Source organism: Pectinophora gossypiella, chromosome Z (assembly GCF_024362695.1).
Source record: "Pectinophora gossypiella chromosome Z, ilPecGoss1.1, whole genome shotgun sequence".
Classification (NCBI taxonomy): Eukaryota; Metazoa; Arthropoda; class Insecta; order Lepidoptera; family Gelechiidae; genus Pectinophora; species Pectinophora gossypiella.
In genome coordinates this window covers 1599457-1612659 of record NC_065433.1, presented here as the reverse complement: position 1 = coordinate 1612659, position 13203 = coordinate 1599457, and the positions used below count along the sequence as shown (strand labels likewise).

Below are 13203 nucleotides of genomic sequence, written 5' to 3'. Positions count from 1 at the left end.
AAGGATGCAGACAGACAGATTTTCTGATTTATATTCATATATAATAATATAATATATTATTAGTAGTGATCACAATTATTATTGATGAACATGTTTACACACACACACTCACACACGCGCTAACGCACACGAGCACACGCGCACGTACACACGCACACACACAGATACACGCACACACACAGATACACGCACACACACAGACACACGCACACACACACACACACACACACACACACACGCGCGCGCGCACACACACGCACACACACACACACACATGTGTATGTGTACATACACACATGTGGTTGTCAGTGGAAGCTGCTATCATACACACTCACGCATACATATAGATACAGTAGATTTCGTGTGGTTCGCTCGCTGCTAAAGCAGCTCGCGTGTCCTGTTTATTCGAAACTGTCCCTCTTCGTATGGCGGCCATCTTGTTTTTCCGCCATTTTGTTTTATTTCACCGGCGACAGAATTTGACCAAGATTTAAATGGGTGTCGTGGAAACAAACAAAATCCAGGTGCAATAGGTTTGCCAGACCGTAGGATGTCTCCCTGATTGGGAGCAGTTTTCAAAGATGACGTTCCGATCACACCCCTATACATCATTTTTACCCCCAAGACATTTTCTGGAAAAACAAAATTTTGTATGGCGGCCATCTTGTTTTTTCGCCATTTTGTATTTTTTTCACCGGCCATTAAATTCGACCAAGATTTAAATAGGTTTCGTGAAAGAAAAATTGGTTCAGGTGTGATAGTTTCGCCAGGCCGTAGGGTGTCACCCTGATGCGGAGCAGTTTTCGAAAATCGGGAAGTATTTCCATACTTAACATGACGATCCGATCACAACCCCGATATATATTTTATATCCCGAGACATTTTCTGAAAAAACAAAATTGTGTATGGCGGCCATCTTGTTTTTCCGCCATTTTGTTTTTTTTTTACGCGCTATGGAATTTGACCAAGATTTAAATAAGTGCTCTGAAAGAAATATTGGTTCACGTGCGATAGTTTTGTCAGGCCGTAGAGTATCTCTCTGATGCGGAGCAGTTTTTGGTGACCAGAAAGTATTTCCGTACTCTACATGACGTTTTGAGTAAGCGCCCCATACATTATTTTTACCCAAACGGGCTTCTTCCAAAATCGACAAAATTTTGTATGGCGGCCATCTTTTTTTTCCGCCATTTTGTTTTTTTGCACTGGCGATTGAATTTGATCAAGATTTAAATACGTTTCGTGAAAGAAAAATTGCTCCAGGTTGTATAGTTTTGCCAGGCCATAGGGTATCTCCCTGATGCTGACCAGTTTTCGAAGGTCGGGAAGTTTTCCCGAAGCCTAAAGATCGATCCGATCAATATGACTTTACAAACGCACTAGTCGCTCCTACGATTTTTGAAAATTCCCCTCGATTTCTCTGGTCTTCCATCATCAGATCCTGACTTCCTTGACATGGGACCCCCTTGGGTATATCTCCTTTCAAACAAAAAAAGAATTATCAAAATCGGTTCATATACGACGAAGATATGCCCGAACAAACATAAAAAAAAAAAAAAAAAAAAAAAAAAAAAAAAATACGGTCGAATTGAGAACCTCCTCCTTTTTTGAAGTCGGTAAAAAATAAAAAGAAATAATTACAAAAAGACTATTAACACATATACACACTTTTTACACTTGAACAAGAAGAAAATAATGAAAGATACATACGTATACAGGGTGTTAGTGACATCGTATCGAAAACTTTGAGGGTGATTCAGACCGTCATTATGGGTTGATATCAAGTGGAATTTTCCGTTGCAAAAGTCTCTTCTACCTTGCGCTATCTCACTTTACTAATTGCTCTCCTAATTTTGCGGCGCCATGACATTCTGTCTAGGGTTGTCGAATCGGGTAAAAAATATTTAGTAATCGGTCGCAAAAGAATGGAACGGAAAATCATTTAAAAATACAATAAAGTTTTCATGAATTTTCCGATAGGAAATTCCACTTGATATCCACTTATAATCATCTCATCTCAGGGTAGCTACGTATTGGTCCCACGCACACGCCTCCCTAATTATCCGGGACTACATAGTCTCGAGACAACATACAAATAATACCTTATTTATTGTGTAAAAAAGTAAGTACAACTTTATTTAGCATTAGAAATAAGGCACAAGGAAATCAATGAAGCTTTAAAATTGCTATTTGAAAATTAAAGTGCACAGCCACTTCGCTGATGGGTTCAGATTGAATGCTTTTGAATCGACTTCGTTCGCAGTAAAAATAGGATTTGTTCACTCCACAAGAAAAGAGAAGAAAGAGGTTGGAAGGGCCAAGGGGACGCAGTACAAGTATGACCGCTCATACTTCAAATTTCCACTCCACTCGTCCTTAAACTTCACGATGATATACCTCTATAAACACTTTCACTATGTTATTTAAAATTCGATATCAACCTCTCACGTGCAATGTTATTTTTCGATAAACACATTGGAATTTTTGTACATAAACATTATTACAGGAAAAAATGTGCCTCGTGTACATGCACGCATGAGGTTCAATTGCCTTATATGTGGTTCATACACAGTCGACGTGTTAAAAGAGCGTCTTGTGCATTATAACTTCTAGGGCAAAAAACTTAGTATCAACCTAACACTTGCACTATTAAAGACCTGTACGAAGCCACTGACAATGCCGTAAGCGTGGCCAATTATTGGTCAGCAAAAATTTAGTTTCGATCGCCATCGACTCGCAAAGAAGAAGAAGATCACGCAAGGAGATCCCTTCGTCTCACAGGTAAACTAAAAACTGTCTGTTACATCTGCCAAAGTACAGAAGCCAATGATGTATCAGTCGATTGATTACGTTCTATCGAACATTACTTTGGAAATCTTGTGGTACTTATAGAATGAGTTGTAAAAGTAATAGGTAGGTCACATCACTAATTTAAGAGCCACGCTCTTGACGGTGTATTCTCCATTCTTGTCTATCAAACGCCTATTCTTTCACTTCCTTATTAAGACACGACATTCACCTTCTCTTTGATTTGTTGCATGTAAGCTCTATTCTTTCTTTCCTTGTAGCATCCCTTCTATAATGTTTTTAATAAATAGTTAGGTATTATAACCTGGCTTATATATATCTCTCTCTCGCTATTTAAGAGCTGCGCTCTTGTCGGTGGAGTAACCGCCATTCCTCTCTTCTTCCCGCCAAAACCTTCACCTCCTTTTATATATCTACCTAGATAAAAAACGAAATAGGATTGTCTTACCATCTACCCATTTCCAGGTCCTGGAGGTGATCCCAGGTTCTTTCTGGGCGCCGATCCATACCATCTGAGTTTTAAGCTGGGACTTGCGTCGCTCCAATTCTTGAATCAGAAAGCTGGATGTGGCACCCTGGAAGAATGTAAGTTTTCAATTTCTGCTCATCCATGCTAATAATAGTATAAATACGTGATAGTCCGGAAGACACGTGGCTTACATCGTAGTGTCTTCGGTTCGAATCCCCGCTGGGGCTTTAAACCACTTAATAATAATTAAAAAAAAAAAATAAGTTTATTTCTCACTCACAATTATTGTCAAACTTAAGTTGTGTGTGTGTATATGTCGTGGCCAGATCGTATAAAATTGATCATTTCATGATGTGTTCGACCATTTCATGAAATGGTCATTTTTCATGAAATGGCCAACTTAAGCTGACCATATCGTTGAAACGTCAACGTTTAATGATATTTCAATCAACGTTTGGCCATATCGTTAATGTAGGCGGTGTCCACACTATGTGGTGTAATAAAAATGCGAATAGTCGATTAATTTCTTAGGTTCAAAATTCCCTAACCTTTCGATATGGAAAATTGTACAATTACATTGATTCATCGAATATAATATCAATCAAGTTTTAAATATAATCGACAGCAGCGCCACTATAATGTTACTAATTTTACGATATGATTGCCAACGTTTCGCCATATCATGAAGTACTTAATCATGCATTTAGTTGTTCATATAGTTAAACGTTTTGTGTTCATTGATCTGGCCAAACTACATCATGATGTGGCCAACGAATGATATTCTATTTCATGAAATATGAACATTTCATGAAATGATCGAGCACATCATGAAATGATCAATTCTATGATCTGGCCACGACATATATGTGTGTGTGTGTGTGTCTGCCTTTACACAGTGTTATTATAAGTGTTCTGAATTCCACTGAATTCTACTTTATGAGTTTGAATTCATGTTCGTAGATGATTGGTATAACGTAGTTTCCAGGATTTGTGCCGGTTTCAATACCTATAGACTGACTCACTAGTACGGTCACGAGTACTAATATGTATACACTTTGATACCATGTCACATTAAGTTTTTTGACAAATGAAACCGTAAGTCTCATTAAATGTCAAATATGATAGTGCGACAGGGTTCTAAAGTGGGTACATGATATTTTATTACTCATGACTGTACATGAGATTATTATATAGATTTTTTTATTTGTGATGTAGTTAATGTAAAATAGTTTCGCCCATCATTACGTGAGTTAAACATAGCTTGCGAGGAGTGGGTGTCTGCTAAACACATCTGCCTACCCCTTCGGGGATACAGCGTGATCCTATGTTATATTGTTTTTTTAATTCACTGGTTGTTAGCGATCTCACATACAAACGTTTGACGTTCGACGAAATCGGGCCTAATCACTGTTTCTATTGTTTGTCTCTGATGCAAATTTCCAGCTCATTATAGTTGGTAATGAGAGAAAACTGCAACGCACAGTACTCTGTACCCACACTACTTACGCTGTAACTACACTTCACTGAGGTAAAGAGTTAAGTAACCGACAGAACAGAACTTATTAAGTCAGTTTCGCCGCTTGCTTAATACTGTCTGATAACCTATCAAGAAATTATCCGAAAAAATAATATTATGTACATTGTACATACAGGATGTTAGTTTTTTAATTATTATTTTTTGACGTGATTTTGCCGGACTAATGAGTGTTAGTGACATCGTAACGAATACCTAGGGGGAAGATTCAGACCATGATTCTGAGTTGATATCAAGTGGATTTTTTTTCGTTACGATGTCACTAACAGCCTGTGTATTTTTTTAATATTTGTGTGTCGTGTCTATATCTCGGGTCTATGGAGTCTCGGGCATTTGCAAGGCGTGGGGCCGAAGCCAACACTTTTTGAGGCCCTTAAATGTATTGTGACACCAACCGACGATTATCCCTTGCACTATGGGAGTGCACCCAAAGACAATTCCCGGTTCGTCTTGGACTATTGCACTATTAAACAGACACTACCCATTGACGTTATGCTTCACGTGCATCTGTGTGTGTGACGTCTGACCCCTATACGATTGAAGACTAAAGTAAGACCGAGGGGGTGAGGTAAACCTAGCTCAGCCACTGGTGGGGAGCGGAGACTTGCCGATCTATATGTAGTATTATTCCTTATTCCATGGTTGAGTTTGAGTTAATGTATGTACGTGCATGTACCTGGAAGCCATGTATGAGGTCCCCGCCGTGAGCCTGACACTGCTTTCTGGCGTCGTCGAAGGAGCCCCCTCGCTTTACGTTGAACTCGTAACAGTTTCTTGAGAACGCCGCCAGCTCGATGTCTGCTGGCGCACTCTTCGGAGCGCAGCGGTCGTTGGAAAACTCTGTACAATGTGAGAAACTATGAGAAAAACTATGTGAGGAACTATGTTAGAATATGTAACGATAAGAAACTATGTGACAAACTATTTGTTTTCGAAAGTAAGACGCTAGAATTATATTAAGTCTTTTGGCTTGAGAAAAACCACGAGGTCGAATTCTCGAAATTCGAAATTTTCTATCTTAAAAATAATAAAATGCGAACCTTCAGTAGTGAAGACCTCAACCTCACAGAGGGAGAGGGACCCCTCTACCCCCACCAGCTGCAGGAACACGTGTTGACCAATCAGGGTGCGTTGCCTGGCACACGTGAACGTTTTCGTCACACCTTCGTCTGAAACAAAAATCATTAAACGATTAGGTTCTATGCAGCTATGCGTTCTCTAAAAGCAACCGTCACTGTCCGTTCGTCGACGACCCGCCAACGACGGACTTTTTCTTATCTATGTCTTCAAAGAAATCTGTCTAACTTCTAATTACGTTATCCGAATAATTCGGTTCGCAATTGCATTGATTTTTTTTAAAACAAAAGTTGACCTTTTATGTTCGGTGAAAATGATTTTAGTTCCATATAAAACTGGAATTTTTGACGGCGCGTACTGTCTGGAATAATTTTATTCACTGAACTTTTAGTATATATACACCCACTCGACTATATTTAAGGGTGGTATTAATAAACCAATCTCAGCTTTGAAACTGCCTTCAAGATCATGTCAATGTGACAGTTCTCATATAAAAACAGGGACTTATGATCTTGAGGGCAGTCTCAGCTGAGATTAGTTTATTAAGTCCCATATAATAAGGGGCCATTAACCGGGCACAAATTCTAGAAACCGCGCGATATCAATTGCCAATCTAAACATTAATTCAGACTCATAAAGTCGGAATTCAGTGGTTCAACTGTTGCGCGTAACTTTAATGCATTATACCAGTTATTCTCTGCTTCGGTAGCATAGTAACCGCATTATGTTGTCACTCCATACCCTGGTTTCCTTGCTGCAATGAACATATGCAGTTCTTATGGTGTAATATAAAGACACGGTTGACATCACAAACGTAATATTATTTTGCCTTTGTTACTTCATCGTCATCATAATAGCCTGCGTGGTCTAGTGGTTAGAGCGTTAGGCTCACGATCTGGAGGTCCGTGTGCGATTCCCGATGGGGACATGGTCGAAATCACTTTGTGAGACTGTCCTTTGTTTGGTAAGGACTTTTCAGGCTTGAATCACCTGATTGTCCGAAAAAGTAAGATTCGGAGGGCACGTTAAGCCGTAGGTCCCGGCTATTAGCCGTAAAAACACCTCCACCAACTCGCAGTGGAGCAGCGTGGTGGAGGATGCTCCATACCCCCTCCGGTTGATTGAGGGGAGGCCTGTGCCCAGCAGTGGGACGTATACTTCATCGTAACACAAAAGGAGGCGGCCCAATGAGACCTGGCGACGCTCGGTTGACCGGGAGTTGAAACTCTCATGTCATGGGAGCATGCTACAGAGGCTACAAAAGATCGCGAGGAGTGGAAATCTGTCATTCGAGCTCTACATCCCAACAGGGGATCTTCTTCTTCTTATCGTGTGGGTTGTGAGATGGAATACCAATCTCATCAACCCTGGTGTCAGGGTTATTACTGAGCCGCCAAAGGCTCTGACGTGACTCATGTAACGACTACATATGTACATTATCGTAAGTAGTAACCGGGACCTACAGCTTAACGTGCCTTCCAAAGCACGGATCGTCTTACTTTCGGACAATCAGGTAGTCAGCCTGATGTTCTAACCAAACTAGGGATCACAAAGTGACTTTTGTGATATGTCCCCACCGATGACATGAGATTGGAGTGGAGTAGCAGTAGGTAGATAGATCCATAATTTTCTAAGGGCAGACATATCTGTCTATTCTCTTTCTTTGCCGCTTGTTTATGTATTTGATATCGAGATCATCGGAATCATCAATCTCATCAGTCATCCCGTGATCATGGCACTTACAACATGGCGAAATATCGGGAGTCTCATTCCTGATTCAAACGCGGTAAGAACCCGTTATTATGTGTTTTAATTATGATAACAACTGCGTAAACCTAAAACAATGTATATATTTTTTTGTTGAACGTGTCGTGGAAATTCCCTCATTACGTCACTTTGTGATACTCATAATCGTAAACTAAAAATCTTGCTAAGTAATCTTAAATGCATTGAGTAGAAGACACAATAAAAGAGAAAATGATTAAATAATTTGACCGAAACAAAACTATTGTCTTAGGCTAAACATGTGAATTTGCTGTTACGTGTGTGTTACGCGACGGTGTAACGCACACTCTGCAAAACAATATAATAGCGAAACATCTTTTATGAAATGTGGGAATGTTTAAACAACAATTGTTGATAATCGGAACCTAGAAACGGAGCTTTAGAAAGTGAATTTTTATACTTTCACTAATGTCTCTATTCATAGAAAGCTCATTGAGGTCACGTTTGTTGTTTCGTCATCGCAATGATCTTCTTCTTCTTCTTGGTTCTTTGTGGGTTGTGGGATGGATTATCAACCCCATCAACCCTGCCTTCAACCTTCTATTGAGCCGCCAAAGGCCTCTACATGGCTCATGTAACGACTACTTACTTACATAACTTACATAAGTAATAACCGGAACCAACGGCTTAACGTGCCTTCCGAATCACGGATCATCTTTCGGACAATAATGTCATGTCCTCTTTCTGCAATGTCCTCCGTGGTCTAGTGGTTTGAGCGTTGGGCTCACGATCCGGAGGTCCCGGGTTCATATCCCGGTGGGGACGTGTCTTCACACGGATCATCTTACTTTCGGACAATCAGCCTGATGTCCTAACCAAACTAGGGATCACAAAGTTATTTTTGTAATATTTCCCCACCGGGAGTCGAACCCGGGACCTCCAGATCGTGGGACTAACGCTCAACCACTGGACTACGGAGGCCGTTATCGCAATGGTGGAATTAATTATATTAATCAGATAATGCCCTCAAAGGGACCATTAACATAAACCCGCTAATTATGATGATATTTAGTTACGCCATGCTATTGTGTTGTTTTTATTACAAAGCTGAACTTCTTTAAAAATAATCTGGTTCGCTGCTTACGAGGTAAGTAAACGGATAAGGATATAGTCAAAAAGCATACTTATTGGAAATTCCCGTTGTCCCGCTTTCACAGGGCTTGCTTTAAACTAATGATTTACGGGTCCGGTTTTTTTACAGAGCGACTGCCTGTCTGACCTTCCAACCCGCGAAGGAAAACCCAGCCCTATACCAATTAGATCTCATGAGTTCGTTTATCACAGAACACACGTTTTAATCATTTACAGATATATGCATCTTTTATCTTTGTTTTTGGATATATGACCCTTGTTATTACACCCAGACACAACGCATCTTCTGTCCATTGGATTAATTATTGTGATCAAAATTATGATCCAAACATCGATTCGGAATTCAGAAACAAATTATTAGCCCCGTGCTGGGAATCGAATCTGCGACCTAACAGTGAGAGTCAAGCGTTCTTCCAACTATCTCGTTTGGTGATGCGTTGTCAGAGCTGTCACCATACATTTCATCATATTTTTTTTATATAATAAGTCGGCTTCTGTAGTGCAGTGGTTGAAAGTCGGCTCTCGTTCGGATCGTTCACCTGACACCAAGTTTGATGAGCTCGATCATTGATCTCACAACCCACACGACAGAAGAAGATCGGCATTATTTTTTTTATTTTTTTTTTGTCGTGACTTTTGGTAGCTTCACCATAGCATTAACTACTTGGCCGCGCAAATGAGGAGGGCTAAGGGCTCCGTGAGTAGATTTCTCTCGGATGAAACAACATTTTTCACGGTCCTGTTAGTTCCTCCGGCCAGCGTCCAAGTCGTCCCCATCTCTTTCGACGTCTACCACGACGCCTGTACCCATCATGAGGCACCCAATGCGTGACGATCCGTGCCCACCGCTCAGGGTGCATGCGACAAACATACCCGGCCCAATCCCATTTGAGTCTGGCGGCTTTACATCCCCCATCAGCGATTCCCGTTTTTGAACGCAGCGTTGTATTTCGGACTCGATCGATTCGTTTGACACCTAACACACTACGCTCAATCGCTCTTTGGCAGACCTTGAGCCTGGAGTTTTGACGTTCCGTCAATGACCTTGTCTGGAAAAAATGAAAGAGGAGGACACATACATACATACATAATGTTACTGTGGCGTCCTCTAATAATAAATACTTTCTTTCTTTCTCTCATAAACTCCCGCCCATTTCCCATCTGGGTAAGCAGAGACTATAGAATTCCATTTGCTTCGATCCTGACACACCTCTCTTGCTTCCTCCACATTCATCAATCGCTTCATACACGCACGCCGGTTCAGAGAAGATTGTATTAAACCTTTTTTAAAAACATCTCCAATGTTAGTCCTTCTCGATCTTCCTCTGCTAGCCTTACCATCAACAAAATAAAACAGTGAAGAAGAGAAGAGGAGGAAGAGTGGGTCTCAGTGAAAGAGGGGGAGAGGTTGAAAAATGGAAAGAGGAAGGAGAGGCCTTTGCCCAGCAGTCGGCTATGTTGTAGATTAGATTAGATACAACTTAGCCGAAGAAATAGGAACCTACACGGTATCACCCAGTGCAAGGTGGCATCAGTTACATGTAGTTAGCAAGTGCGCAGCCCAGTGGAGTTACACAGAATATTCGAATTTCCGATATTCGGTATTCGATTTCCAGTAATCCAAACCAAGATTGATAGTGAAATGTACCAGGGGCAATGCCTGTCTTTCACATGCAAACCCGTTGCTATTGTGAGAATTCCGATTTAGAGCCGTAATACTTGGAAATGTATCAGCTCCAATGACCATAATAAGTAGTTTGTTAATTGAAAAAACAAGTGAGATTTTTCAAAAAAGCGCGTAAGTACTTACTTGCGATATGTATTAACTTCGACTAAGAAAACTAAGAATGTTTAGTTACCCGAGTCTGTTCAGGCAAGTGAGACATTGCGAAATTGTACCCAAGTATAATGTTATAAAGTTATTTATGTATTCGCGGTCATAATGCGCGTGAGTGTTGCAATGTTACGCAACTTGGGTTGTGGCACTTGTGCCAGTAATAGAAGCTCAATGATGTTATCTTATTAATTATCTTTATTTATTTATATCAGGTAACAATTTATATAAATATACTTACTTACATACAATATAAGCAGCGAGGAGCTCGGTGGCGCAGCGGTAAACGCGTTCGGTCTGCGATAGTTGAAGTAAAGCAACTTTCGCAAAAGGCCGGTCATAGGATCACAAAAAAAAAAGTTTTCATCTCGAGCTCCTCCGTGCTTCAGAAGGCACGTTAAGCCATTGGTCCCGGCTGCATTAGCAGTCGTTAATAACCATCATCAATCAAATAAGGCTCGATCTCCCTATCCATCCATAGGGAAGGCCCGTGCCCCAGTTGTGGGGACGTTAATGGGCTGATGATGATGATGACAATATAAGGAGCGGGAAAAGCAAGCAGAGCCAAATCAGTTTATAAAAGTGATCGGTGCAAAAGGAAAAAGAGGAAAAATGGAAGTAAAGAAAAGTGGAAATGAAGCAGTGACAAGTGTAGTGTTAAGCGCAGAGTTAGTGTAGTGCTAGTGTAGTGTTTTGGGTTGTGGCATTTGTGCCAGTAATGGAAGCTCAATGACGTTATCTTATTAATTATCTTTATTTATTTATATCAGGTAACAATATATAGAAATATACATACAATGGTATGGTATATAAGGAACGGGAAGAGCAATGGGAGCAGTTCAGTTTTTAAAAGTGATAAGTGAAGCAGTGACAAGTGTAGTGTCATGTCAAGTACAGTGTTAAGCGCAGAGTTAGTGCAGTGCTAGTGTCTTTCGTGCTGTGTTCGAGAGTCGCGAAATAAAGTGAAGTGACGGTGACGGAGTTATGTCGCGAAGCCCTGTGCGGAAGCTGTATCGTGTGAATAGTGAAGAAATTCGTTTCTTCTTGGACTCAGTGAGTTTTCTTCCAATCCCGAAACCCACTTCCGTAGCAATAGTAAATCAGAAAAATGAGCTGAATCACCCCCCCTCAGTATTCGTTACGAGGTCACTTATACCCCGTACAAATACGTATAAGTTATACAAGTACGTATTTTTGAATTTGGATTTTTATAAATATGACAGCATGATTACAAGTTATATGCAATACTGCGCTGTCAGTTGCATTTCCCAGGCCCACTGCGCATGCGCCGTGAGAGCATGTGAACTCGAATGACATGATTTCGACTTTCTTCTGATCGAGTGAGGCAATCACGCCTAGAAACCTCTGACTCTAGGTTTTAGTGGGGGACCCATAGATATATATACAAGTCAAGACAGGTTTATGTTATCACCAGCTTTTTCCCGCGGCTTCGCTCGCGTTATATTCGGGGTAACACGGTTCCCCTTTTCTGATATACCAAAATGTAACTCTGCGAAAACTGCGAAAAGTCCCGTATAAAACTTCACCCGCTTAACAATTTCTTCCAGGCAACCAGTTAAAACCATTATCTTTATTAGTTAAACAGCCGATCTACCGCGGCGTGTGTATACACTACAAATGCATTGTGACTATAAATCATTAACAGTTTATAAAATAAAAAAAAAATAGGCCAAAGGGTTTCAACACCGACCTGCTTCGGAACTAAAAATATTGTAATTGCGTGCTTTAAAAAGTGTTTGAAGTATCAAATGATAGATATACGATATTGTAGAATTGAGTAGGTACTTTACTTTCATTGCGTTATGTTTTTATCAGAACAGGCAAATTTTCTTTATTATATCTAATCGAGATAATTAATTTCATGCATTTACGTTTAGAATTTCACTATTACCCATGGTAATATAATTATTTTTTTTTCTCACGATCCGGAGGTACCGGGTTCGAATCCCGGCGGGACACAAACATATTAATAATTCCATGATCCCTTCGCGGGTTGGAGGGTCTGACAGGCAGTCGCTTCTGTAAAAAACCGGACCTGTCATATCTTCAGGTTAGATAAGCGGACGCCGTGAAAACGGGATAACGCTAGGTAGATGATGATGACGTTTAATGTACAAGACGATATTTTTACCGACTTCAAAAAAGGCGGAGGTTCTCAATTCGACCGTAAGTATATATTATATATATAGCGACGGGGAAGAAGCAAATACTCCTATCTTACATTTTTAGGCAAATCGACTTTTAGATGTAGTTCGATGCAAAATTTAATTTTACGTTGGCTGGCAATATCTCTTTTGGATATTGTCCACTTATAGGGCGATTTTCGATGAATAGAAATAGCTCTTAAAATAAAGATTTTATATGTAGCAATATTTTTTATAAATATATCTCCTTTCTGCAGAAATAAATAACTCCTATCTCATGTTTTAATCGATTAATATATTATATTTTAATATACTACCGTGGAGCTCCGTGCGTCGTAAGTTAGCGGACGAGTGTATTGCAAATTTGAAGTATGAACTATTTGCGCATATTTAACATTAGAACACAGGTACCTACTTATATTTCAATCAACGTAAGTTCCAT

General features: G+C 40.2%; 1 protein-coding gene across 1 annotated transcript in view; it reads right to left on the bottom strand.

The window, feature by feature from the left end:
• LOC126380067 (sushi, von Willebrand factor type A, EGF and pentraxin domain-containing protein 1) overlaps positions 1–13203 on the bottom strand; it is a 128008-nt gene that overhangs the window by 25652 nt on the left and 89153 nt on the right. Inside the window, exons 5-7 of the mRNA XM_050029261.1 lie at positions 5849–5977; positions 5485–5648; positions 3254–3380 (exon numbers count right to left, since the gene is read on the bottom strand). Coding sequence (XP_049885218.1) covers positions 3254–3380; positions 5485–5648; positions 5849–5977 — 420 coding nt within the window. The remainder of the gene's footprint in view (positions 1–3253; positions 3381–5484; positions 5649–5848; positions 5978–13203) is intronic.